Here is a 25679-nt window from a genome sequence, read left to right on the forward strand (position 1 = left end):
AAAACTCAAACATGGAAAAGACCAGAGCTTCAGCGAGAACAGGGATTAGAAATCCAGTGCAGTACTCAAGGCTGACGGTTATAGGGGCTTGCTTAATATTGAGACAGTAGAAAGAAAAAGAATTAAATGCATTATCAAACAAGAATTCACCAAGTGAATGTGGGGAAGAGAGGAAGGTGATAGAGTTACAATACAGTGGTGCCAATTTTCTAAGAGCTTTTATAAAGTTACTAGAGGTCCAGTGCACAAATTTGTGCACCAGTGGGGTCCCTCAGCCTGGACTGCGGGGATCGGGCCAAAACCGGCAGCCCAACATCCCCCAACGGGTCCCAGAGTGTGAGACGGCACTCTGCAAAGTGGCTGTCACTCGGCAGCTCCTGCGCTGAGTGTCTGCCCCCTGGTGGTCAGTGTATGTTATAGATACTGGCCAGTAGGCCGGTCACTTAGGCTTTTATATATAGAGAGAAGAAGCCTGGTGCATGAAATTCGTGCACAGAGGGGAGTTCCTCAGCCTGGTCTGCAACCTCTCCAATCTGAGACCCCTTGGGGGATGTCCAACTGCCGGCTTAGGCCCAATCCCCACAGTCCAGGCCGAGGGACCCCACTGGTGCATGAATCTGTGCACCAGGCCTCTAGTAACTTTATAAAAGCTTTTAGAAAATTGGCACCACTTTATTGTAACTCTATCATCCCTCTCACAATCCGGGATGACTGGCTCCTAACCACTCACCTGCCTGCCGGCCTGATCACCCCTACCTTGCCCCCCTGCCAGCGTGTTCGTCCCTACCTTGCCCCCCTACTGGCCTGATAGCCCCTATTTTTCCCCCCTGCTGACCTGATTGCCCCTACCTTGCCCCCCTGCATGTCTGATTGCCCCTAACCTCTCTGCCTGCCTGCCTGATCACCCCTAACTGCCCTCCCCTGCCGGCCTGATCTTGCCCCCAACTGCCCTTTTCTGCCAGCCTGACCTCACCCCCAACTGCCCTTCCCTGCCAGCCTGATCTCACCCCCAACTGCCCTTCCCTGCCGGCCTGATCACCCCTAACTGTCTCTGCCTCGGCCCCCACCACCATGGCTTTGTCCAGAAGGAAGTCAGATGTCTGTAAAATGGCCGGTCGACCCGGTCTAATTAGCATATTACCCTTTTATTAGTATAGATAGATTATATAGGATAGGATTGCTTAAATGGAGGGGGAGGGTGGGGAGCCTTTTTCAGCAGGAGGAGATGCTCTTTGCAGACAAAAACACATAATCCCTATATCTGGACTGCTGGCCTTCAGTCAAGCCTTCTGTTGTTTTAGATGTTATGACCCGGGCTCTTTATATAGATAGATAGATAGATAGATAGATAGATAGATAGATAGATAGATAGATTTCTCGACAATCACCTTTTTCAAACTATCAGAGTCTCTAAATGGCACCTCAAAAATATATTTTTAGTATTATCTTCATGCAATATTTTGTCAACAGGCCATAAAAGACATATATTTTTAGAGCTATATTTGTTGTTGCCAGGCATTTAAAGTTCTCAGACAGTGAGGAGTAGGATGGGGGACAAGCACTATCAGTCTTCAGAATGATGCAGTTGACAATAATGGGAGGCCAGGAGAGTAGCAATAGAGCCTGTCTCAAATACAAAGTTGACCTTTTCTATTTCTTTAAAGGAGACCTACGAAACACATATGGCAAAACAAATCCATTCCTTAAGTCTTAGAAATTCTTTATTCAAGTAATGTTCTTTCTTTAGGGTTCCAAGCAAGTAGCTCTCCCATCAACCTCCATTAATCCTTGCATTACATAATCAGAGTTTTCCTTTTTCTCAAACACTGTTTTCTCTACATATGTTTGGTAAAGCTCTTCTTCGTGGTCTTACCTCAGGAAAGAAAAGTTGTCCAGTAAAGTTAGCAAAATTGAGTTCTAGATTTTGCCCAATAATTTTCCAGTTGACAGTAACATTTCCTCGACCAGGGGGTGTTCTTATCACTTGGAATTGCAAAATTTCTCCTGCAAGTGAAATGTACAGATAAATGCTTAATGAGAAAGGAATTTAACATTTGAACTCAACCAAACCCAAATCCCAAACATGCAACTATTACAGTACCTTTTCCAGAACATTACAAAGCTGTTCTGTTTTGGGTTTTCTTAAAGCTTTATACATGCTTATTGTTTATTAGTATGGGTATCTCATTTACAAATAATTCTATTTAGTAGAACTTCAGGAAGTTCAATATGTAAAAGTTACAAAAGCACATGCTATAATGGGAAACACAAACTTTTATACACTCCAAAACATGCACCAGAACATGAATGTTCTGTAAATTAAAGAAAGTTCTCATGGTCAAAATTAACAATAGCACAAATAAATTTCCCTTCATTTTTGAAAAGGACACAATTCCTTACACTGATATGCAATGTGATTTTACACAATGCATGCATAGAAATGCTTGCAAATACCTGAAAATCACATTTCTTTAAATTGTAACTTACATATACCATCAATGATTATGTTTTATAAAAAGAAATACAAAGGAAAGGTGTCAAATCTGTACATCAGTCTCTGTAACTTCAACAAAGTTACAGTTTTCCTTCCTGGGTAATTGAGGTATTTTAGATACTTTCCATTCCTGGCTTTTGTCCTCATGTAATTATTTTGTAAAATTGAAGAATATCACTATAGGCATTTCTTTTAAACTGCTGAAAGTGAAATGTAGTACTGCTGGGGGCCATGTGGCTTGCTGAAAATAGGCTCAATTCAAAAGCTTTGCATGATGACAAACCCAAGTTAAGGTATACTAACGAACTACAGCACCAAAAAAATAATTATTGTGAAAAAATAAATGATGTTTTAAAGCTTTAAAAGAATACATCCAAATTTTATAGCATAGAAGTATAGTTGAAATCCATGTATATTCATTAAAAATAACTTCTACTTATCCAAATAAGTAAACATAGTTGATACTTTTTAAATGAGCAGAGAAAAAATAAAATAAAATATAAATATCCTTTACACATATTTTAAACTGCCATATTTTTTTAATTTCTGAAGATAATAAAATATTACTAATAGAAAGGTTTCTTAAAATATGGATTAATTCAAAAATTGTATTAAGTTCAAATTACTAAAAAAAACAAAATTAAATTTGTATACTAAATATAAACATACTTATTTTTAGAATAATAAATTATTTGGGGAGAGTAGAGGATATTATAAGGCAAAAGAATCAGAAAAATTTCTAAATAAGATTTCCTCAAACATTTGAATGTTCAATGTAAACATTTTTAAGTGTTTTAATACCAAAAAAAATTTAGTCACCATTCCATTAGTAGACTATGTCTTATTTGTGTGTGTTTTTAACATATAGAGACTGCTAGTTAAGAAATCAGATTATCAAAAGGTTAGGATTAACTGAAAGACTGTGCTTAATCAGTCATAATTGTCAGCATACTATTTATCATTTTTTATACTTGAATAACTAACTCATACAAACAAATACAGGCGCTACTATAAAACCCCGGAGGCTCTCTATAGTACAATGTGCAGAATTTGTCACAGAGCATGTTTATATTGAACAAAAAGGGCTCATTACTGAAAGGCACAGATAGAGTCCTGGAGTCATTAAGCTGTTTTACCAACAGTGTTGTCTGGTGACACAAATAAAAAGGTTTACAGAGTCATGGTTTTCAAATTTTTTTAAATCAAACAACCTAGTAATACTTCAAAAAGAAAATGATGAAAGCTTGATCAGTGCTAAAAATACAGTAAAATACAAGTGGCAAGAAACAAAATGTAAGTTAATAAATATCTATGTTGAAGGGGACCCTATAATCACAATAAATTTTTAAAATTATGGTTGCAAGATTATACATAGAGATTTAGAAATAAATATACATTATAAAGTAAAAATGAAAACAAAATGCTAAGGAGAGAAAAAAGTAAAATCCTCTATAAACTTAGTAAATGTAAAATACTCAAAGTATAAGACCTCTTAAATAATATCATCTTTGAAAATTTAACACATTACCATACAAGGAACTTGCAAGAAAACATTGCAAGAAACACAATTTGCAACATGATTCTCTCTCTCTCTCTCTCTCTCTCTCTCTCTCTCTCTCTCTCTTTCTCTCTCTCTCTCTCACACACACACACACACACACACACACACAAATAAAATATAAACAAAGCATTCCTTGAACACATAATCTAACTATGTCAATAGCATGAATAGTGTAAAATTTTTTCAAATAATCAAAATGAAGGTATTGATTCTGCCTCTTTAAGACAAACTCCCAGGAACCAGGTCCATTTAAAATGCCTCCTGGGCAATATTACTAGAAAGTTACATTCTACCTGGATAAGGAGTCAAAGAACTGTCTTTAAAAAAGAAGAAACTTAAAACAAGTGCTTAGTCTTATATAATGGGAAGGACAGAAGGTAGGTCTGTGAGGAAAGATAAATTTTTTACATAACAAAAATGTTACCAAGTACTACACTGCCTTCTAGGTTTTGCCCATGAAGGACTAACGGGGACCCTCATCTACCAAATAATCTGACTACATCCAGATAAGAAATCTATGGTGATTTCTAAAACAGATATATCATATAGAATCTAGGCCTAGCCTAATATAGATAAGGAATCCTATCTAAAAATAGACAAATATGCAAATTGACCGCACCTTCACTACACCCAAGCCACGCCCACCAGCCAATCAGGACGCGTATGCAAATTACCCCAACAAAGATGGCAGCTAATTTGCATATCAAGACAGCGTCAAAAGAAGCCCAGAGCTGCAGAAGGGAGTAAAGCTTTGAAGAAGCAAGCAAGCCGGGGGGAGGAGAAGGGAGGAGCGGAGGCAGGGCCGGGGGCGAAGGGAAAAGCAGGCGGGCTGGCGGAGAAGGTGGGGCGGGCGACAAGGGAGGAGCTGAGGCGGGGTAGAGTGCAGCAGGAAATCCTATTGCAGGATTTTTCCTGCAACGGGAACGCTAGTCTATATATATAAAGAGGTAATATACAAATTAGCCGGGATGCCTTAAGGCATCACAACCAGCTCAGGAGGCTACATCACAACCGGCTCAGGAGGAGCTGTGCGCACAGATGGGCGGGAGGGGACTGCATGCCGCCCCCAGCCCCAGCGGCCACGGGGAGGCTGGGGCTGGGGGAAGGCTGGAGCGGAGACACGATACACAGGGGCACCTGCTCCGAGACGCCCCCACCCCAGCGGACACACACCAGGGCGGCCTCTGCACGTGAGCTGCAGAGGAAACACCTTTTCTGACCACTCATTGGCTAAGCTCCCTGTATGCCGCCACGCAGTGTTCTTGGTAACTTGGGTAATAAGAATCCAAGAAGGTGATCTAGGGTTTTTCCACCTCACTCCTGGAGGAAAAAATGAAGGTCCGCTGCTGGAGGGGCTAAGAAATGTCATATCCTGCCCTAGCCGGTTTGGCTCAGTGGATAGAGCCTCGGCCTGTGGACTGCAGGGTCTGGGTTTGATTCTGATCAAGGGCATGAACCTAGGTTACAGGCTCCTCCCTGGCTGGAGCCCAGGTCAGGGCTCATGCAGGAGGCAACCAATCAAAGTGTCCCTCTCACATTGATGTTTCTTTCTGTCTTTACTTCTCTCTTCCATGCTCTCTAAAAATCAATGGAAACATATCCTCAGGTGAGGATAAAAAAAAAAAAAAAAAAAAAGAAAGAAATGTCATATCCTGTGAAAGACACATCTTGAAAATGCCTAAAGAAAGTTGTCATCTTTTCGTGGTGAAGGGACTGGAGTCCATGCTGATGAAAACACCTTGGCAGCTGCAGCAACCGGCAGTGGCAGCAGCAGTGGGGTGATGAGGGTGGCACCTTCCCCTGATCAGTCCAGTCACCATCCGCAGAGGGAGGCCAGACTGCAGCTTAGGCCATGGGGAGCAGGCCTAAGCCATCAGTAGGACATCCCCTGAGGGCTCCTGGACTGTGAAAGGGGGCAGGCTGGGCTGAGGGACCACCCACCACCCCAATGCACAAATTTCATGCACTGGGCCTCTAGTAGAAATATAAAATGCATGCAGAGGGAAGCCCAGGCTACCTAGCAGTGGCGCTACAACAGGTGGGCAGGGCCTCCCTCTGCCAAGCAATCGATCGTGGGGCTCCCGGACTGTGAGAGGACACAGGCCAGGCTGAGGGGACACCCCCCACTCCCCACCGAGTGCATGAATTTCATGCACCAGGCCTCTAGTCTTATATAAGAGACTTGACCATACATGGATTTTTATATTTTCAGGGATCCTAGAACCAACCCCCATGCTTACTGAGGGACAACTAGGTAGCTGATCTGTATTTTTAAAAATTACATTTCTTGTTCAAATCTTTGCCTATAAAAGATTCATAGAATCTTTGAGAAAAGGAAAAAATTTAAACCCACTGAACGTAACATGAGGTTAAGATACTACTAAGTTGGGTGACTGAGTGAAGCATCTCACATAGATTTATAAAGAGCACATTTATACGCAGTTTGCAACCACAGTAAAAATCTATTGTCCCATATTTCTAAATTCTTCCCATTACATTTGAAAGAAAGTAATATTTACCACTAGACATTTGTTCAATTGCTTTAGGACAAAAATGTAGAAAAAGCATTCTTCAGAATTCAGTACATTGTTAAACTCTAAAGCAATTCCTCCCCATGAATTTAAAATGCACTCCAGAGCCAGAAATTCAGTATAGTCCAGTTTTAAATCTAATCACATAAATGAAACTCCAATTCTAGGCCAAAGCAACGTTAACATTGTTAAAATCGCATTTTTACCCTATTTTTTTAGCAGTTAACTTTGAAGAATCACTCTTAAGCTTTCACTAATTCGCTTTGTTACCCTTATGCTTGGTATACTCTTCTCTGTGCAATTTCACGGCAATATAAAGAATACACACACGAAATACTAAATTCTTGAAATAGTACATATAGTGTCTTTGAAAAAGAAAACTAATTCAGACTCTAGGAAAAAGGTTTAGGAACAAAGGAAAAGAAAAATAAGTTTAAAAAAAATAGAAATTCCTCCCAATTTATGTTTAGAAAATATATTTTAAAAAATCTAGCACTCATGTAAACAGTAAAAGCAATTCAGTGTTTTATTTCCTGTACCAAACTCATGCTCATAGATTGATATGCGACAGCAGATTTTTAACCAGCAACAACACACTTGGACCACTTGTTTTAATCACCAATCCCCTTGTCCTCTATGCAGATATTTAGCTGTTGGCAGCTAAAGAAACCACACTCTGATTTTCAGGTTTAGTTCATCCAGGTGAAGGACAACACAGGTGCCGGTGTCAGCGGGAAAGCTGAGGTTTCTTCAGAACCCGCCAAACCACCCACCATCATCACTGCCCACGCGCTCAGAGGATGCACTTTCATGCCCCTAGCTGCTTTACAATTAAAACACCTTTGAAGTGATACTGGTCATCCAAATTCTTTGGTATTCTTAAAAGAAATGCTATCATGTTGAAAATCACATCCCTAGTCTAGCTCTAAGTCTTCCCTTAAATCTAATCCTTCCTGGCCATGATCTTATTTAGACCCTCCATACCACTGACTTTTATTATCTTCTACATTATTTCCTTTCTTGCATTTCTTCAACAAGACAAAACCTAATCCAAAATACCCCTCTTTAATCCGTTTCCTCCAATTTTTTTCTCCTTTCCTTGCTCTCCATGGCCAATAAACAGACTATCTCCTAGGGCAGTGCTTCTCACACTTAACGCAGCGGAGAGCAAGGGGGTTTTGTTTATTTTTCTTGTTTTGTTTGCCCTGACCTATCCATTGTGGACTGACATTTTTGTACAATACCATAAAATGAAGGGCTAGATTAAATAGCAAAAAGAACACATACACAAGCCCATAGATACCACTTTTGAGTATCACAGCAAAATGAAGTTGTTCTGCGTAAGTTTCTAGAAAAGGTGATTTCAGTTTCTGAACTTACCTTGTCAGAAACTAGTAGAGACACGTTGTGGACAGGCATTGGCCTGAGGACCACACTTTGAGAAGCACTGCCTGAAGGCATCTACAGCCTTTCATCATCCTTAGATATCTGCTTCTTCTCCCAAGTTCTCTTTTGAAACGTCATGGTTATTAATGTTTCCTCTAGCACATCCGGGAATCTAATCTCACTTGTTGCACATGTTAGTATGAGACTTACTGATTAGTTATGATGATAACTAATGAAAACACACTCTTAGCGTGGTTTCTTCCCACCTCTTTGGGAGAACTTTCTCTCTTTCCTCTCAGATCTTTTCTTTCCTAGCACCTTAGCCTGGTGTTCCATACGGCTCTATCCTTGACTACTTGCTTTTCTTTCTCTAGCCATAAAGATTTTATTAATTTTTCTGATTTCAACTATTATCTCTAAATATCCAATTTCCATGTGTAACCTAGATAGAGTCAGGTTCTCTCACCAGTTTCCTTCTCTTACACAGACATTTTAATTCAAATTCATTATTCTTCCAACTCAAACCGCTTGAAATATTTACTCAAAGTTCCTACATTGTCAAGTTCTGCAGCAGATTTAAGTTCAAGCAAAACAAAGTCTCTTCTCATAAACTGCCCTATGGCATGGCCTCTGGATTCAGACAGCACTGGGTTTAAGCTCCTCCATGAATAACTGTGCTATTTAGTCTCTAAAATTCAGTTTCTTTATGCAAAAATATGCTGCATACCATTATACGTATTGTTATAATTAAGTGAAATAATGGATGTGAAATGTCTGGCACACAGAAAACACTCAATAATGTTATTATTGTTGTCATAGTTATTAAGATTAACTTCCCCTATGGTGACTTTCTACTTGCATTATGTTACAAATAATTTTTTGATGATCTGTCTTTAGTTAAATGTATAGCTGTTTATTAGTCACTTCCACCCACTACTGCTCTAAAAACAAGATATTCTAGGCCATCAATCAAAAGAAAGAGTGTTGGAAATGGCTAAGGCATTTGCATTGATAAGTTAAACATACAAGTTGGAAGTACAGTAATGTGAAAGGTAACACACACTAAAATTCACTTAGTTTCCAGCACAGCAACTAACTAGCTGTATGACCTTGTCAAGTCATTCTTTCACTATCTCAGTTTTCTCATCTGTAAAATAGAAGTCCAAATGCATGATCAATATCCTTTCCATTTCTTATCTTTTTGAGGTACAACTTTTTTTTATTTCTAAATATGAACTACAATGAAACACTGGCTATAAATACAAGTTTTATCTCAAACAGGCTTATTTGACGACCAAAAACATTGCTATCATCTTTTAAACAAAACAATAGCCTATACAGGGTGGGACAAAAGTTGGTTTACATTTGTTCATATGGAAAATAATACAATAATTAACAAATAATAATGCAAAAATAAACTGTTTCATGTACTCAAAGTATAAATCTACTTTTGCCCCACCCTATATATGCAACACCTTACATATAATGTAAAATATTAAGAATTCCAAAAAAATTTGTTTAAGAAGAAGATGAACATTTTATAATTTTTTTTCTAGTTTGGCACTTTGTTCATAAAATATATAAACACAATATAAAACCAAGGCTAACACACTCACTGATTACAAACCACCATTTGTTTTGAACAGAAAGCCGATGTTTCACTGTTTAATATGGGCAGCTGCCATTGAGCACATACACACTTGCCAGGAGCAATGCTAAGCACTTTATATTTATTAGCTCACTTAATCCTCACAAAGAAACCTATAAGTGACATTTGCTACCATTTAACAGATGAGAAAGCTGAGCAACCTCGGTCTGACTAACTTCCTTAAAGTCACGCAAGCGGGGACAGGCAAGCTAGAACACAATACCAATCCGCCAGGCCTATAAATGTAGTTCAACAGTTCACTGTATAGCCCTCTCCCACATAAGTTCCATGCACATTAGCATACATAGCCCTACAAAATAATGAAAGGATAAAAAACACCAGAATCATTAAAAGACTAAACAAAAACTGACATCCATGAAAAAGAGAATGAATGTGCTCAACACAGAAAGGAACCCACCTTCATGACCTATGACAGATCTGGAAGCTGTCTGAAAGCTAACAATTCCCGCCACGTTGTCATTGGCCAAAATGTTCACTCGCACAGTGTCGGAGCTGGGCAAAATTCTACTTCCGCCTTCAGTGTACACTAAGCTCACTATGATGCTTTCATCGTCCTCTGGCTCGGGATCGTCCAAAATGGTTAAAATGGCTGTCTTTTTGGTTTCACCTATACAAAAATTAATTCAAAGCAACACTAATTTGTAAACTGCTATTACTTCATATGATAACTTGGTGGTTACTAAAGCCACTGGGAAAAAAAATCTAACTTTAAATTTTCATCTTCACTCCTTCCTCATCAAATTTTCATTATTTCCTTTGAAATAAGGAGAAAGTTACCAATTACCAACCTGTGCCCCCCAACCCATCAGGCATGTCATATTCCATTATTCCCAAAATAATTTACTAGAAAAAACATTATAGCAATGTTTTGTACTATTTTAAAAACTTACTCTAAAACAGATGCCGATTAGGTATTTCAAAAAGTTATATGTATCATGACCCCCAGTTACTATTTCCAAAAAAATTTACACAAAAAGTTAAATAATAAAAGGTGCAATGAACTGCTCTAACATATGTAATTGTGAGTGTTTACTTCATTCATTTTTTTCTGTATACAGTGAGGTTTTTATGAGTACACATCACTTTTTCAAGTGGAATCTATTATTGCCCAAATCAGGATTTAAACAATGATCTCAGTAAAAATACCTTTCTCCCACGCAGAGTATTAGCCACATGTTTGATTGTAGTTTTCCTTAAAAAATTAGAGCTTTCCTTAGACTTGTTTACTTATCTGTATCACATATAATGGAATAAAACTCACACATCTCCTAAAACTCTTCTTTGTTTAATAAACTAAAAGGATACATATGGAAGGCCATGTCAGTCTTCATGTGTCATGTCAACCAACTTCTATTTTTTCAAATCCACACTACACTTTTAGATATTAACATTATCATAAAAATTGAATATGATAACTTTAGGTCATACTGCAACCCATTTAGAACCATCACTCACCTTCAGCAAAAGTCAGAATGTCTCCAGCACCTATAAAATCTAAACCTTCAGTAGCGGTTCCACCAACAACACGCCACTCGACTGTCACCTGACCTAAGCTGCCCCCTGTCCTGTGGATCATCAGCTCCACTGTGGTTTGGGGCTTCTCCTGGACTTCTACGTATAAGCCGTCTTCTGAGGTGTTGGGACTAATACTGTACATCATGAACACCCCAAAGGCATCGCCATTTAATGCTATGACAACTGTAGAAGTATTTGGCTGTCCTATGGTTGGCTGGTTTTCAAAACTGGCTGTGATGTTCATGAGGTGAACTTCAACAAGAGAAATTAGGAAGCTCTCATCCATCTCTGGGATATCATCCACAAGAATAGAAACTGTAAGATTTGCAAATTCATCGCCTTCCAGCATTATGACCCATTGCCTTGTCACAGGCTCATAGTCACTGCCAGCCACGGCCTGACCGCTAAAAAGAGACGCTACCCTGGTCATGTTTTTCCTGTAGGTCCAGAAGTCTGAGTGGTTAACATTCGGACTGATCCATGATGTCATCCAAAAACACTGGGGGCCCTCGGAGGCACTGAAAAATGAAAACGCTGAGCATGCATGTTCTTTGAGGCACAAAGTGGCACAAGTATGCTGGGGTTCCCCCACGGCAGAGACATTCACCCAAGTTCTCCAAAGCGGGTCAGGCACCCCCTGCATTGGCGATTCATAGTAGGACAGTAAATCTTGACCTTCCTCCACGGCAAGAGCCACTACATCGATATCGGAAGTACTGTAGAACAGCAAGAGCTGACCAAAGCGCCCGCCGCTAAAACGTGGAGTGACAATTGAAAGACACATTAAGCACTCAAAGCAATCTGTGAATTACATATAGAAAAGAACTGCTAATTGCAGTTTTCACTTTTTAAGTATATAATGTCGTTGTACAAACACAACCATGCTTCTATTACATTTGTCTTTCAATGCTTTACTTTCTCATGTAAGGTAACCTTGCTAGTTTTCGATCAAACAAAATATTTACCAAGTTATGAAAATATCTTGTAAGATATGCAAGTCATATCCATTTTTAAATTATCAAACAGAAATAGAAAATTAATTTTCATTACTAGATTTCTCTGAAACAAAGTAACAATAATAGCATGAGTACATTTTGAGGAAATATAATTATTTGCCATAGGTCCCCAAGTCCTATATTTTCTATTTCTAAAGGAATTCAGTGAACTGTAAACTGCCTCACGAAAGAATTTTAGGAAAAAAAAGAACTTGAAAATTAACCACTTCACATATGAATGTTCTTTAATTTAGAAGCTACTTGTACTTAAGTTCTAACTAAAACAAGTAACAGGTTAAAGCAACAAATTTTTGGAGTTAGAAAGTCCCATGATGTATAATCTATTTCACTAATAACAGGTATGATAAATATAAAGAGCTCTTTATATTAGTAGGCATCAATCATTTACTAAATTATAATTTATATTGTATTGAAAAACAAATTGTGCACGAAATCCTTTCCCATCACCCCACAATTCTCATCACCTCCCCATCCCAGATGCAAGTCACCATCTCATATACCTTCTCCTGACAGTTATGTTAGCACAGGAACTTCTCTCCAGAGGCTCTTGAACACGGTAAACCGACTGAACAAAGGCTACTGTACCATAAGGATTATCATTGGCAGGAATAACAATATTTGCCACTCGATCTAACCCAATAGTACCTCCACCAGAGGCATCAGTTAGTTGCACTTGGATAACCTAAAAATACAGTGAAAACTTCCTTAACAGAAACCTAGTTCTGAAATTAGAATAAAAATGATTCAAGGGAAAAAATTAAACATATCCATACAAGTATAAGAACAAAGTGAAATGTAATATAAATGTATTTAAAAAAACTATCCCATTACATTTATAAACCCAACATGTAACAGAATAATCCATCATGAACTTTTAATAATACAGCATGGCTATACATTTAAAAATGGGCTATTTAAGTTCCTTAATATTCAGTTATATAATTTTGTGAATCAATTTTGAGATCCCTGGTTATGTTTACCACTTTAATAATATACTTTTAGTCCTATACCTTTTTTTATTTAGGGAAAATAGTACATATGTTTCATGAAGTTAATATATTATGCTTTATTTTTCACATTCTCTTAAAAATTCGCTGACAAAATTTAAAAGAAAAAAATATCGTATCACAATACCACCTATATTTAGAGAGAAGAGAAATGTTTTAAAGATATTAACTAGTAACTAATATTTTAGGAGTGAATAATGATACAATTACCATTCAAATGAAATTTTATGAACTACCTTTCTATAAAAATTTGACAGAATTAAAGAATAAATGCTATTAAATTCAATTTTATGAGATCTGGGCTTTAATAATACTCAAATTTTATAAAATAAAAGCATCCTTAGCCAATATATGGCATTGATGAATCAGCTTTCCCCCAGAGACTCTACTTTTATTTGCTACTTTGCTAATTCATCATGAAAAATAAATATCAGGCAGCTATATCTAGCATGGTATTTGTCACATAGTAAATTCTCAAAATTGTTGAAGAATAAATTAATGAACAAGTGAAAATATCGAAATCTAATTTAAGCCCAAAGGGAGTATGGATATAAACAAATTAAGAATTTATATGAAACAATGTAGCAAAAATTATGATAAATGTATTATATATTTAATCACTTAACCAAAATGTTGAAAAATACAATTGCATAAAAATATCTTACACTAGTAAACTGATATGTGCATAAGACCTATTTCTAGAATATTCCTTGTTTCGTTATCTGTAAGGATCACTTTCATACTACCATATTTTGAACATTCTTGCAGAAATAATTTATTTGACATCCTCTATAAATGTCACAACAACAGCATCTGTTCTAGTCACTACAAGACAAGGCATGATTTACAGTGTCATTCTATACTAGGCATCCTCTCACCTCTTCAATCTCCGGAACGTCGTCAGCCAGGACCTCTAACAACAAGGTTTGAATGGTTTCCCCAGGGGCAAAGGTCACATTACCTGAGACAACTCGCAGGTCGCCAGTAGCAAGCTGTCCATTAATGGTGGCAACCCACTGAATAGTAACATTGCCGAGTGTCCCAGAATTTCGAATTATTGGCAGGTTTACCTTCACTGAATTAAACTCAGGTTCCTCTACAATAAGTTTAGTAATCTGAAAACCTGAAGGGCAGAGCAGAGTTAATTTCACATACAAAATGAAACTGAATTACACAGATCTAAACAATCGTTGTCCTATAGTCACGTTTCCCCCCTTATGCAATCTAAGTAGCTAACCCCCATCCAATCAGAGTAACATGCTGTGATACAAAGTGGTTGGGCTACCAAAATTTCAAAATGATTTTTCATTATGATAGAAGCAGAAATCACAAATCCAGATGCCCACAGGGGTCAGGCATACACCAGTTGTGAGTGAAGAGTATCTAATGAGTTCCTTGGCTAACTGCACAGTGCGAGCCTGGTCCAAAGGGACAGTGGCTATATGGCTCCCAGGACTGATGCTATGCAGGAGAGGGGGCTGGATATTGCCAGACTTTCCTACTAAACCAGAAAGCCCAGATATCCAAACTTTTGTGTAAATTTCTATAAATTAATTTTTTAAAGAATTATCTAAGATTCACAAAACACATCTAGGAGCCAGCTATAATGTAAAACGTTAAAAGATTGTGACTTCCACATTAATGCAAAGGTTCAGAACCTTTGCATTAATGTGGAAGTCACAATCTTTTAACCACTAACCACTGCCAGTGAGAGTACAAGATGCTGTATATATCAGTATTAACAAGTTAAAAAGAGGGCATGATCAAATCAATTCTTCATCCCTAAAAACAAAGAAATGTATGATCTGTGCAGTCAAGTGAAAGAGATACAAACTAATGTGGTTACCAAATAATCCATAGGGGTCATCAGAGGCCTCAATAATAATGATTGCCTCTGTTAACGCCCCTAGTTTGGCTCCTCCTGTTGTTTCATTCAGCAGTTGCACAAGAAAAGATTCTTCCAGCTCAGGGTAAATGTCATTAATGATATATATTGGCACCGCTTTACTGGTTTCCCCTTCTAGCAAGACCACATCTGATGAAGCTATACTATAATCTTCACCTACAGAGACAAAAAGCAAAATGCCAAGACTTATTCCACAATATAATAAACATGCCAACATACTAGGGGAATCTATGATGTATCAAATTTTATGGATATACTTGGAAAGACTTTTTTTGAGAATATTTACTAGATTTATTCTGAACAAGAAGATTTTACCTGTCTTGCTAAAAAAAAAAGGGGTTGGGGGTTTGATATCATAAAACAATGAAAAAGATTTCCTAAGGGTGTTTGAGTTCACATGTTCATTTTTAGAAAGATGTGTACATAATTTGTACTATTTGTCATATATAGATAGATAGATAGATAGATAGATAGATAGATAGATAGATAGATAGCATTCCCCAAAAAATGTATACACACATTTTGAATAATTATAAAGGCAGTGTTTATTAAAATACATTTCATTTTCAAAACTGAGCTATCAGCTGTTAAAGTGTTTATATATTTTTGGGACAATCTGTATAGATGATATATAGATATGGATAGATAGCCGTAAGTCATTTATGACCACAAGATAGCCCTTTATCTACAAAAGAAAAGTGTGTATAATACTTTTAAAACAAAGAACAAGACTAGAATTCTAATCTCACTGGGGAAATAAATTATACTGTTGCACTGATATAGGCATGTCAGTATCATCAATATTTTAGCTGGAAACTATGGACCTTTCTACAAAGTTGGATTAAAATCTGCTATTGCATAACTGCCCAGGATGGCTTTGTTTCTGGTCCAACAGTGGTTGGGGAAAGGAGAGAGGCTTCCTATGGAGCCTGAGGGCAAAGTTCCTAGAAAACACACACAAATCACCTGGGGAATATGTGAGCCCGGTTTATCATCTTTTCAAGCAAGTCTCATATCCAGATAATTTATTTCAAAAAATCAAGCCTGTTATCCCATCCATTCACCCTCATGTTCCTTTAGGTGCATACTAGAAAAAACCTAATTGAATTGCTCTTAGGCAACTCTCCCTCTAGGTAATTGCACCACCGAAGAAGGCAGTCTCCTAATGTTTGCATTTGGCAATGAAATCGCTTTGCTTATACATAAAATAGTTCATAGTAACCATTGTCTCTTCCATGTTCTTAATAAATAAAGAAACAAGCAAGATAAAGGGTCGAGAAACAAAACTATTGCCAAGTACTGTGGTCATACACTGCACGTTTTATCTTGCATTCATTCCTAGGTATCATTTACATGCGTCCCTTTCAAAAAACTAAAAGGTACACAGAGAAAACCTAACCATGCTTTCCTTAGTTTCTTTTCATTGGTTTGTGCTTATTTTGGCCATCAGAGCTTTTACATTCATATACAATTCACTAGCAGTTTCCATAAATTCTACAAAATCAGTGTCATAAATATGTGATGAAAGATCTGGATTTGTTCCTTTAAAAAGATGCTGGAGTATTGTTGTTTTCTGGCTGATTTTTCTAACTACATCTTTGAGGTTTGTTAATCAAGGATAAAATTTCCCTCTAAAACTCTTCACTGCTCCTTAGATGTCTTTTCTCACCAGCTATTGCAGTTATTGGCACAGCTTTAAACTTCACAGAAACATCTGCAAATGCTCCTCCTGTTCTCGTCACATTGATAATGGGTCCAACATGATTTTCTGCCACTCGAACAAGTGGAGCTGAGAGCTGAAGAATTCCAAAGGCATCATCATTGGCAATGATAATTAGATGAGCAATAGTTTCTACCTTAGGTCCAAGGCGTGGAGAATTGGGAACTGAAAAAGAGAAGAGAATCTATCAAAATTCTAAGAACGAGTCAAAAGTCATTAAGCCTCAGCAAGATTCCATCAACCAAATGGGATAATAACTTAGTGTTTTCTCTCTATGAAATATTACTACAGTATGTATTAGCACTAATCTAGACATTGTAGATACAAAAATAAATTAAACACAAAGTCCCTACCCTTATAGCTTTATCGTCTATTGAGATTTTTATTATAGAATCATTAGCAAACAAATAGTTAACCTACATGAATAATTTAATAAGTATTAGAAATTTGTCAAAAAGCAAAATGAATTAGAGTATAATAAATCATCGCTTGGTATATATGACAAGAGATAATAATGAAACCTATAGAATTATAATCTTTTAAATTAGCTACCAGCATGCCATAAATTTTTTTAAAAAAAAACAGCATTACAGTTACAAAATTGAGTAGGAAAGTAATTTAACTCCATGATCTCAAAGACCAGCTGCAGCAAATCATCATACTCTAATTAAATTACTGTGTCTCTGCTTCAACTTTCCTCCCTCACAACAAACCTGTTTCTCTCTACCCCTTCTTAGTTAACTCAACTACCTCATCTGGAAAAAGCGCTTCAAAGCTACCCCAATGCTGCTATAAAAGAGTGTGTGCAATAGGTTCTCTTCTTACTTTCCATTGATTATCAAGAGAGCAAAGCTTATTTTGAAGGCATTTGGGACCTTCCAAAAACTACCCCTCATACAGAGGTTCAATTCCAACCAGAACTCTTCCCAAAACAGTATAAAAAGTGATCTTTTAACACAAACAAAGCATATAAAACTTTTATTACAAGTAAAGAATTTTGAGATCATATTTAATTTTTTTGTATTCTTTCTATAGAGTTCATATTTAGAATATCTCTAACAATGATGGTATTTGGAAATATGTGATAATGTATAAAAGTCAACACTTTCAGACAAATTAACCTAAAAACAAGTAACAACACCATTTAATTTCAACTATATAGGTCCAGGTCATGCTAAATTATATCATAAAGTCACAACTAGAAATCAGTATAATATAATTAAATTCAACTAAATTAAAAAAGAATGGCGGTGACAGAGAGTTGTAGCAACAGATGACATTTTTTGAGTGTGCACTATTTGCCTGGCATTGTTCTAAGCACATTGTTCTAAGTTTCTTATATCAAGTCATTTAATCCCCAGGACATCTCTATGTGGTCAGTGATATTGTCACAATTTACAGATGAGGAATCAGAGCCACAAAGATGGGGAGGAAGTTACCTGTAGGGTTTGTCTAAACTCTTATATACAATTACTCATCAAACCTCTCCTGAAACTTGATTACACTCAGAGTAGAGTAACACAGATCCTATCAGGTTCTACACCGATTCTGCCTATTAAAATCTGAATCAATATCACACAGATTTGCCCTTAATTGTTCTTTAATTATTTCACATATGGCTTATGCCTATCCTGAACTGCCCCAAGTATGCTGTATGATTCCAGGGACATATCAAGCATAATATACATCATTTGTTTCTCCCATCCGATAGCTCATTGATATTCTACATGTACCACTTTATTATTAATTATTCACATATATTGAATGCTTACCATGTGCCACACACTGCATTAGTTTTCACATATATTATCATATTTAAGTCCTATAATATTTCTGTATTGCCCATTAGGACACTGAGGCTAAAAATGATTATGTCCAATTTTATTATTATAATTGGAACATAAGTTATCTGACACCAGTACCCACAGCTCCTAGTCACTTGTATATGCAGTAATCCCTCCTTGTTTTATTTCTATCTCACTTAAAAACTGTGTGTTCCTTGAAAACCAGGCTCTATTATATAATTATTACTTAATAAGACTCATTGCATTTTACTTCAATTTATTTGCTATTTTAACTGATTCTAAATCTTGCTGAGAAAAAAAAAAAAGTATTGTGTGAGAATTTTAACCTTAAGTGTTATCTAAAAATGTAATGTTAGCAGTTATCCTGTAAACTAAATTACCTTCTATAGCCCTGAGTTACAATTACTGACATTGTGGGCAAGAATGTTGCTTACTATACAGTATATTCATCCAGATGTTACAGTAAGGTCAAGAAATTTACTTGTAAGAACCATCATCTATGTGGCATAGCATGCTCAACATGAGATCTTAGAATCTGACTCTTTGGACTATGTAATTCCAGTTTCCTTAAAAAGGTTTTGTTTCCATATAAATATTGTCCTAAAACTGATAATAAATTGATCTTAAATTAATACAGCCTTTACTTCTTTCCTTATTCCAGAAAATCTAGATTCTTTTCACCTTTCTAAAGTTTTATGTCCACTTAGAAAATGTGACTAATGAACAAGCAATAACACAGTAACTGCTTTCAGTTCCATCAGCTCAAGCCCAGCTCTCTACCCCTACCCGTACCACCCCTATCTCTCTACAAAGCCACTGAGCCACAACAATACCAGGGAGAGTGGCTTATACTTTCCAATAGAAGCTACCAGATCCTCTGTGGATCACTCCTGATTCCTCATTCTTATCCCCAACCAGGGTCTTCTCAACTCTCTCAATGACTCACAAATTCACAGGTTTTCTTAGTGTTCCACAGCCCTGTTGCCCTGCCCTCATACAGTTGCCAGATCCACTTGGCCAATACAAAGAGCCTCTGTTGCTTAAGAAATCTTCCAGAGTTGATCAAGGTGAGAGGCTCCGGCTCTTGCTACCAGGACTGTCCTTGGAATCCCCAGATTAATTACAGGATGTTTTGGAAGTTACAATACATAGCACAACGAGAGGCCCTTCATGCACGGGTGGGGTCCCTCGGCCTGGCCTGTGGGAATCAGGCTGAAACCAGCTCTCCGACATCCCCTGAGGGGTCCCAGATTGCAAGAGGGCACAGGCCAGGCAGAGGGACCCCACCAGTGCACGAATCTGTGCACAGGGCCTCCGACATTACCTGAGGGGTCCCGGATTGCAACAGGGCATAGGCCAGGCCAAATCCATGTACCGGGCCTCTAGTATGCATACTAGTATAAGATCTTTGGTTAATCTCTTCCTGCCCTCTCCCCTCCCCACTTCCCTCTGAGATTCATCAGTCTGTTCCATGTTTCCATGCCTGTGGTTTCCGCTCCTGCATTGAGCATCTGCCCCCTGGTGGTCAGTGTGCATCACAGCTACCAGCTGGATGGTCACTTAGGCTTTTATATATATAGACTAGGGGCCCGGTGCATGAAAATTCATGCACTGGGGGTGGGGTCCCTCAGCCCTGGCCTGCCCCCTCTCACAGTCCAGGAGCCCTCAGGGGATGTCCCACTGACGGCGGGGAGCAGGCCTAAGCTGCAGTCTGGCCTCCCTCTGTGGGAAGTGGCCGGGCTGATCAGGGGAAGGTGCCGCCGCCATCACCCCGCTGCTGCTGCCACTGCCAACCACAGTGGCTGCTGACACTCAGCCCTCGATTCTTAGCGCTGGCCCCGCCCCCACCTACTGGTGGGTGGGGGGCGATCTGGGGCAGGCCGGCTGGGAGAGGGGCTGTGGGAGGTTGAGGCACAGCAGGTTGCAGAGGCGTGGCACCGTGACCGAGCCCATGCCGCTGCCTCTGTGGCTGCCTCTGCAGAAGGAGCCATGGCACTGGACTGGCCTGTGCCACCGCCTCTCCCGGCCGGCTCTGCAGGACACCCTTCAGGGCAAACCAGCTGGCCCCCACCCGTGCACCACGCCTCTATCCTATCTAATAAAAGAGTAATATGCAAATTGACCATCACTCCAACATACAAGATGGCTGCCCTCATGTGGTCAAAGATCCTGCCGGCTGGGAGAGGGCCTGTGGGAGGTTGAGGCCACAGCAGCACCGCCTCCTCTCCCACACCACCCTGCCTCTCCCGCGCTGCGCCACCCCACCTCTCCCATGCCCCTTGGCCCTCACAGGCAGCCTCCGTGGCTTTGTCCAGATGAGATGGACATCTGGAAGACATCCGGTTTAATTAGCATATTACCCTTTTATTAGTATAGACAGTACTAGAGGTCAGTTACACTGGGTTACATAGACACTTCTAAAACTTTAGGCTTGGAATGTAACAGACTTTTAAAACATAATTTCATATTTTCAAGTGTCCCACTTCCATTTACCTATAGGTAAACTAAGATGATGCTTTCAAATTTAGAGCTTAATATTCTTATAGAATTTCTACTATACCAGTGGTCGGCAAACTCGTTAGTCAACAGAGCCAAATACCAGCAGCACAACGATTGAAATTTCTTTTGAGAGCCAAATGTTTTAAACTTAAACTTCTTCTAACACCACTTCTTCAAAATAGACTCGCCCAGGCCGTGGTATTTTGTGGAAGAGCCACACTCAAGGGGCCAAAGAGCCGCATGTGGCTCGCGAGCCGCAGTCTGCCGACCACGGTACTATACCAAATTCTTAACTTTGGTTTTAGAATTATTATTTCTAATAATAATAATCATATACTAACAGATACTTACTTGGGCGATTCTGTACTTTCTCTATTAAAGTAGAGTTGAGTAGTTCAACAAACACAGATTCTGACCTTTCTGGTTCATCATCATCCAAAATTGTAATCGTTATTGTGGCCTCACTCTGATTGGTTTTGAAAAGAGCAAATCCAGAAGCTGGTATATAGTCCCTTCCTTGAGTTGCTCTGGCTAAATTAGGTGGAAAATAAGGTGGTTTTTCCATATCGTCCAGTGTTGCATATGTGACCATGATTTTTCCCATGAGGCCTTTTAACCTTATTATTGATAATGTGATATTCTGAGTTGCTTCTTCAACTTCAATAGGTCTATTTTTCTCAGAAAAGATGAAGATTCCATAAGGATCATCACTAGCCAAAACTATTAATGTGGCATTAGTATGAACTCCCAAAGATCCACTGGAGACACTGAGGATTGACACAGAGAATGCCTTATCCAGTTCTGGATCTTCATCCGGCAATATCTCCACTGTGATGTTGGCACTTTTTTGCCCAATTTCAAACGTGACGTTGCCAGATGTGAAGGCCAGATCACCATCTGGATCAGAGTCTATGCTCCAAAGCAGAGTTACTCGAGACAGAGCTCCATGACTTCTTATAATCTATAAAATATTGAATATTAACATATATTAAAAGAGGTATTAAAACCACTAACTTAGAAGTTTCTAAATACAGAATGATAGCAATTTTATATAAATTGTTCTAAAAATATGAGATTCTTAAAGGCAGGTATCATGTACTAACCCATTTTTGAAGACATGGAGAGTCCTATTTAAAAAATGATTGTCGCATGAAACAAAATATTGATTGAACATTTGTAGCTTATAAGTAAACTACAGCTATATTTTGCAATTAAAATATATATAAATAATAAAGTAAATGTAATTAAAATGTATTATATTTAAGAACATTCATTGCCATTTTATATTTACTGAAAATACTATATATACTTCATTGTAAAGAATAGATGAGTAACATTTTTAATGAAAAGTTAGCCATAAAAGTTGTTTTTAAAAACAAATTATAGTATTTCCTTTATCTTCAATATAATATGAAAAATAAACTCACCAAACACATATTTGACCCAAGGTTACATAAAATACATCTAAGAAGGAAGAAATGCCTTTCTGTCAATATTTTAAGAAGAAAAAGCTTTAAAAAATGTTCCAAATAAGTTCCAACTAAACATGATTTTAATTTATACTTAAAATATGTTGTCTCAAAATAAAATTTGAGGCAGAAATTTTATAAAACTTCATCCTCTCCTGTAATCCTTTTTTTTATTTTCTTTCTTGAGTAATTAGTCACTGTTGCTAAAGTTGTTCAATTTACTCCGGAACAGTTTACTGAAGATCTGTCATAAGAGTACAGGAGGGATATATTTTGAGTGATTTTTCTTCATTATTTATATACAATCTCAGGAAGCTGAGCAAGCTTCTAGCGCCTCTGAGTTATTTCACAATAGAAAACTATCCAAGTCCTACTGGAAAAAATGCAGAGTAGGTACACACAAACACATACACACATACACCATGTACAGAGTTATTATTATTGCTGTCTACTAACATTGTGGGTTTTCTTTCCTTCTGGGAGAGATAAGACAGGACTGCACTTCTCTACCCTTTAACATTAGCATGGCCATGTGATTTGCTTTAACCAAGGACATGTAAGTGCAAATGCTGTGCATCACTTCCAGAAAGAAGCCAATATGTAGTTCTCCACACCCACATGTCCCCTTCTTAAAGACAGAAGTGCCTGTTGAGATGTGGCCTCTGTAACCCTCAGTCCCTATGTTATGGCACCTGGCCCTGAGCAGGTCTGCCTGTGGGTTCTTGACTGTAAGAAGGCAAGATTCCACAGCAGGAGTCCAGGTGACTTTAAAGGTACATGTATTAAAGCTGAGGACAATGAAAGAAAAAAGGGCTTAGCACAGAGGAAGCAACAGGACAGCCCAGGCTAGGCAGCTTTGTTTCTCTAAAAATGCCACAGGAAAGAAATAAGCCAAGGCAGGCTGCCTTCGCTCACTGGGAAGTCTCAATGGGAGAAAACGGGGCCTTGGAGACAGGTTCAAGGGGGTTAGCCTGGGACGAGGTGCCACTGTCCATTGCTCCTCTGGTTGCAAGTCTCATGGGGTCCCTTTGAGTTTAGATCCCTTAGAGTTTAGGAGCTATGTGCCTGTGTGGGGGGGAGAGGGGGATTGGGGAGAAGGTGCAAGGATGCTCCCCAGAAGGAGAGCTTGTGTTGGTCCTTTGCGTTGAGGGTTTTTATTTCTCTCTTGCAGGCAGGCATCTTAGGGGAGGTCTCAGGGGAGGGTTTCAGCAGAATATTCATCGGTTTTCCAGGTGTGCCCTTTCAGGATCCTGGTCTTCATTCATTGGTCTGCTCTAGGGCAGGGGGTCATTTGTCATTGCAACTGGTCCTGCTGTTGCCCACCTGGTTTTGCTGCTTTTCTGGGCATGGAACTAAAATACAACTGAAGCCTAGATGTTCTCTCTAGGGAGGTGACCTTCTATTATCTGCTGTAAATTGCATGGCCAGTTTGTTCAGCTAAATGTCTGTTTTCCTATTCCACTTGTCCTGGCTTACTGGCCTGTTTCACATAAACGATTGATGATTGCCTATTTCAGTTGGACACATACACGAGTGACAAACAAAACTTTGTTGTAGTAAACTATTTGATAGGGGCAGAAATAGAATGTTGGGGGACCATCTAGAATTGTAAGAAGTATTAATCATGCTCTGTTAACTGTGATTGTTTTTCTGATTAAAGAAGGCACCTTCTAATCTGGCTGGTAGTTACACAAGGGACCTGGGAGCTCACCTGGAAATGCAGCCCATCCTCCCCATTTGGAGCTGCCTATGAGCATGAATAGATTAACAAGTTTGCGCCAGCCCTTGCATATCACTAAGCCCTTTGAAGATCCCCAGCCCTCTGCTTATCTGTTAACTGCCCATTTGGCAAACTACTTTCCCATATAGTCTTTGTCCTTTTACCTAATAGAAGCAGCTGGCTTATGGTGGGGTACAGGGCAGATTTTGTGAATGACCTGCTGCTCTCCCATATTGCCAGCAGTATTGGAATAAACACTCATAAATGATTCAACCCTGTCTCTGCTTAATGGGCTCACTTAGTGATAGGCAGCATGGACCCACTGATTGTCCGGTTATATATTGAGATTTTGGAGAGTTAAACAGAATATCTGAATGAATAAAAAATATATATGTAATAAAGCTCCATTACATTCCTTAAAGAGTCAGGAATCCTCAAAATCATAAGATAAATTTGTATGCAAAACCAAACACAAATGCTAAATCACTATTTAACGGTAAATTTGTATTGTTTGTGACACTACTAGACTCTTTCCCTCCACCTACATAGAAACAATTCACCTAAAATACACCTTCATAATACAATAAAACAGTTTTAAGAGAACAGAACATGGCTAGGACTGCAGGAAAAAAATGTACTCACATTGAATATAACAGTGCTGTGCCCGTCTTCTGGTTCAGTTCCGCTGACAACGAGTGACTCAGGGCTAAATTCAAATACACCATGAGCATGGTCAGAGGCCGCAATTGTCACTAGAATTTGGGAAGCCACTCCTAGACTGGCTGCATGAATAAGTTCCAACAAATAGCAAGAGAAAGTTAATCAGTAATTTACGAACCAAAGGAAAAGGCAGGCAACAACCTTTGAAAACAGTTGTACTATTCACTGAGTACTTCTAATTTGTTTTAGAAAGGCTGACACGAATGGCTGCCACACATATTCACGCTTTTATGACCTTTCTCTATTTTGGTACCAATGTGATATACAAGTGCTGCATAAGCATTTGCAGATGAATAAGGAAAACTTGTTTTTCTTTTTCTTTTCTGTGAAAGAGAACATTCTTCCATACAGAGTATATAAGGAAAGTCTCCCACGACCTTTTCTGACCTCAGAAGAACATGAGCCAAATGACTTTTCCCTTCATGAAACAGTAGTTTCCCTATGATTTTCGTTAATCTGACTGAACTGATTCTTGGTTTCTAAATGTACATTAAGTTTAGGCTAATTTTTTTCATCATATTGTGATATTCTAGATTTACCTCTCCTAGTCCCAAAGAGTCCAATCCTATAACTAAAAGGGTATCACGATCTAAATAAGTAATTCTTTTTCTGAGATGTTCAACTTTTATGTTTAATGGATGCAGGCAAACATAAATAAGTA

General features: G+C 38.4%; 1 protein-coding gene across 1 annotated transcript in view; it reads right to left on the reverse strand.

Annotated features, from left to right (window-relative positions):
- Positions 1-25679, reverse strand: part of ADGRV1 (adhesion G protein-coupled receptor V1) — a 452962-nt gene that overhangs the window by 364727 nt on the left and 62556 nt on the right. The window contains exons 28-36 of the mRNA XM_054714338.1: positions 24941-25080; positions 21461-22070; positions 16755-16970; positions 15026-15241; positions 14058-14302; positions 12673-12854; positions 11097-11908; positions 10039-10248; positions 1874-2004 (exon numbers count right to left, since the gene is read on the reverse strand). Of these exons, the coding sequence (XP_054570313.1) occupies positions 1874-2004; positions 10039-10248; positions 11097-11908; positions 12673-12854; positions 14058-14302; positions 15026-15241; positions 16755-16970; positions 21461-22070; positions 24941-25080 (2762 nt within the window). The remainder of the gene's footprint in view (positions 1-1873; positions 2005-10038; positions 10249-11096; positions 11909-12672; positions 12855-14057; positions 14303-15025; positions 15242-16754; positions 16971-21460; positions 22071-24940; positions 25081-25679) is intronic.

This window comes from Eptesicus fuscus, chromosome 4 (genome assembly GCF_027574615.1).
Source record: "Eptesicus fuscus isolate TK198812 chromosome 4, DD_ASM_mEF_20220401, whole genome shotgun sequence".
NCBI classification, from domain to species: domain Eukaryota; kingdom Metazoa; phylum Chordata; class Mammalia; order Chiroptera; family Vespertilionidae; genus Eptesicus; species Eptesicus fuscus.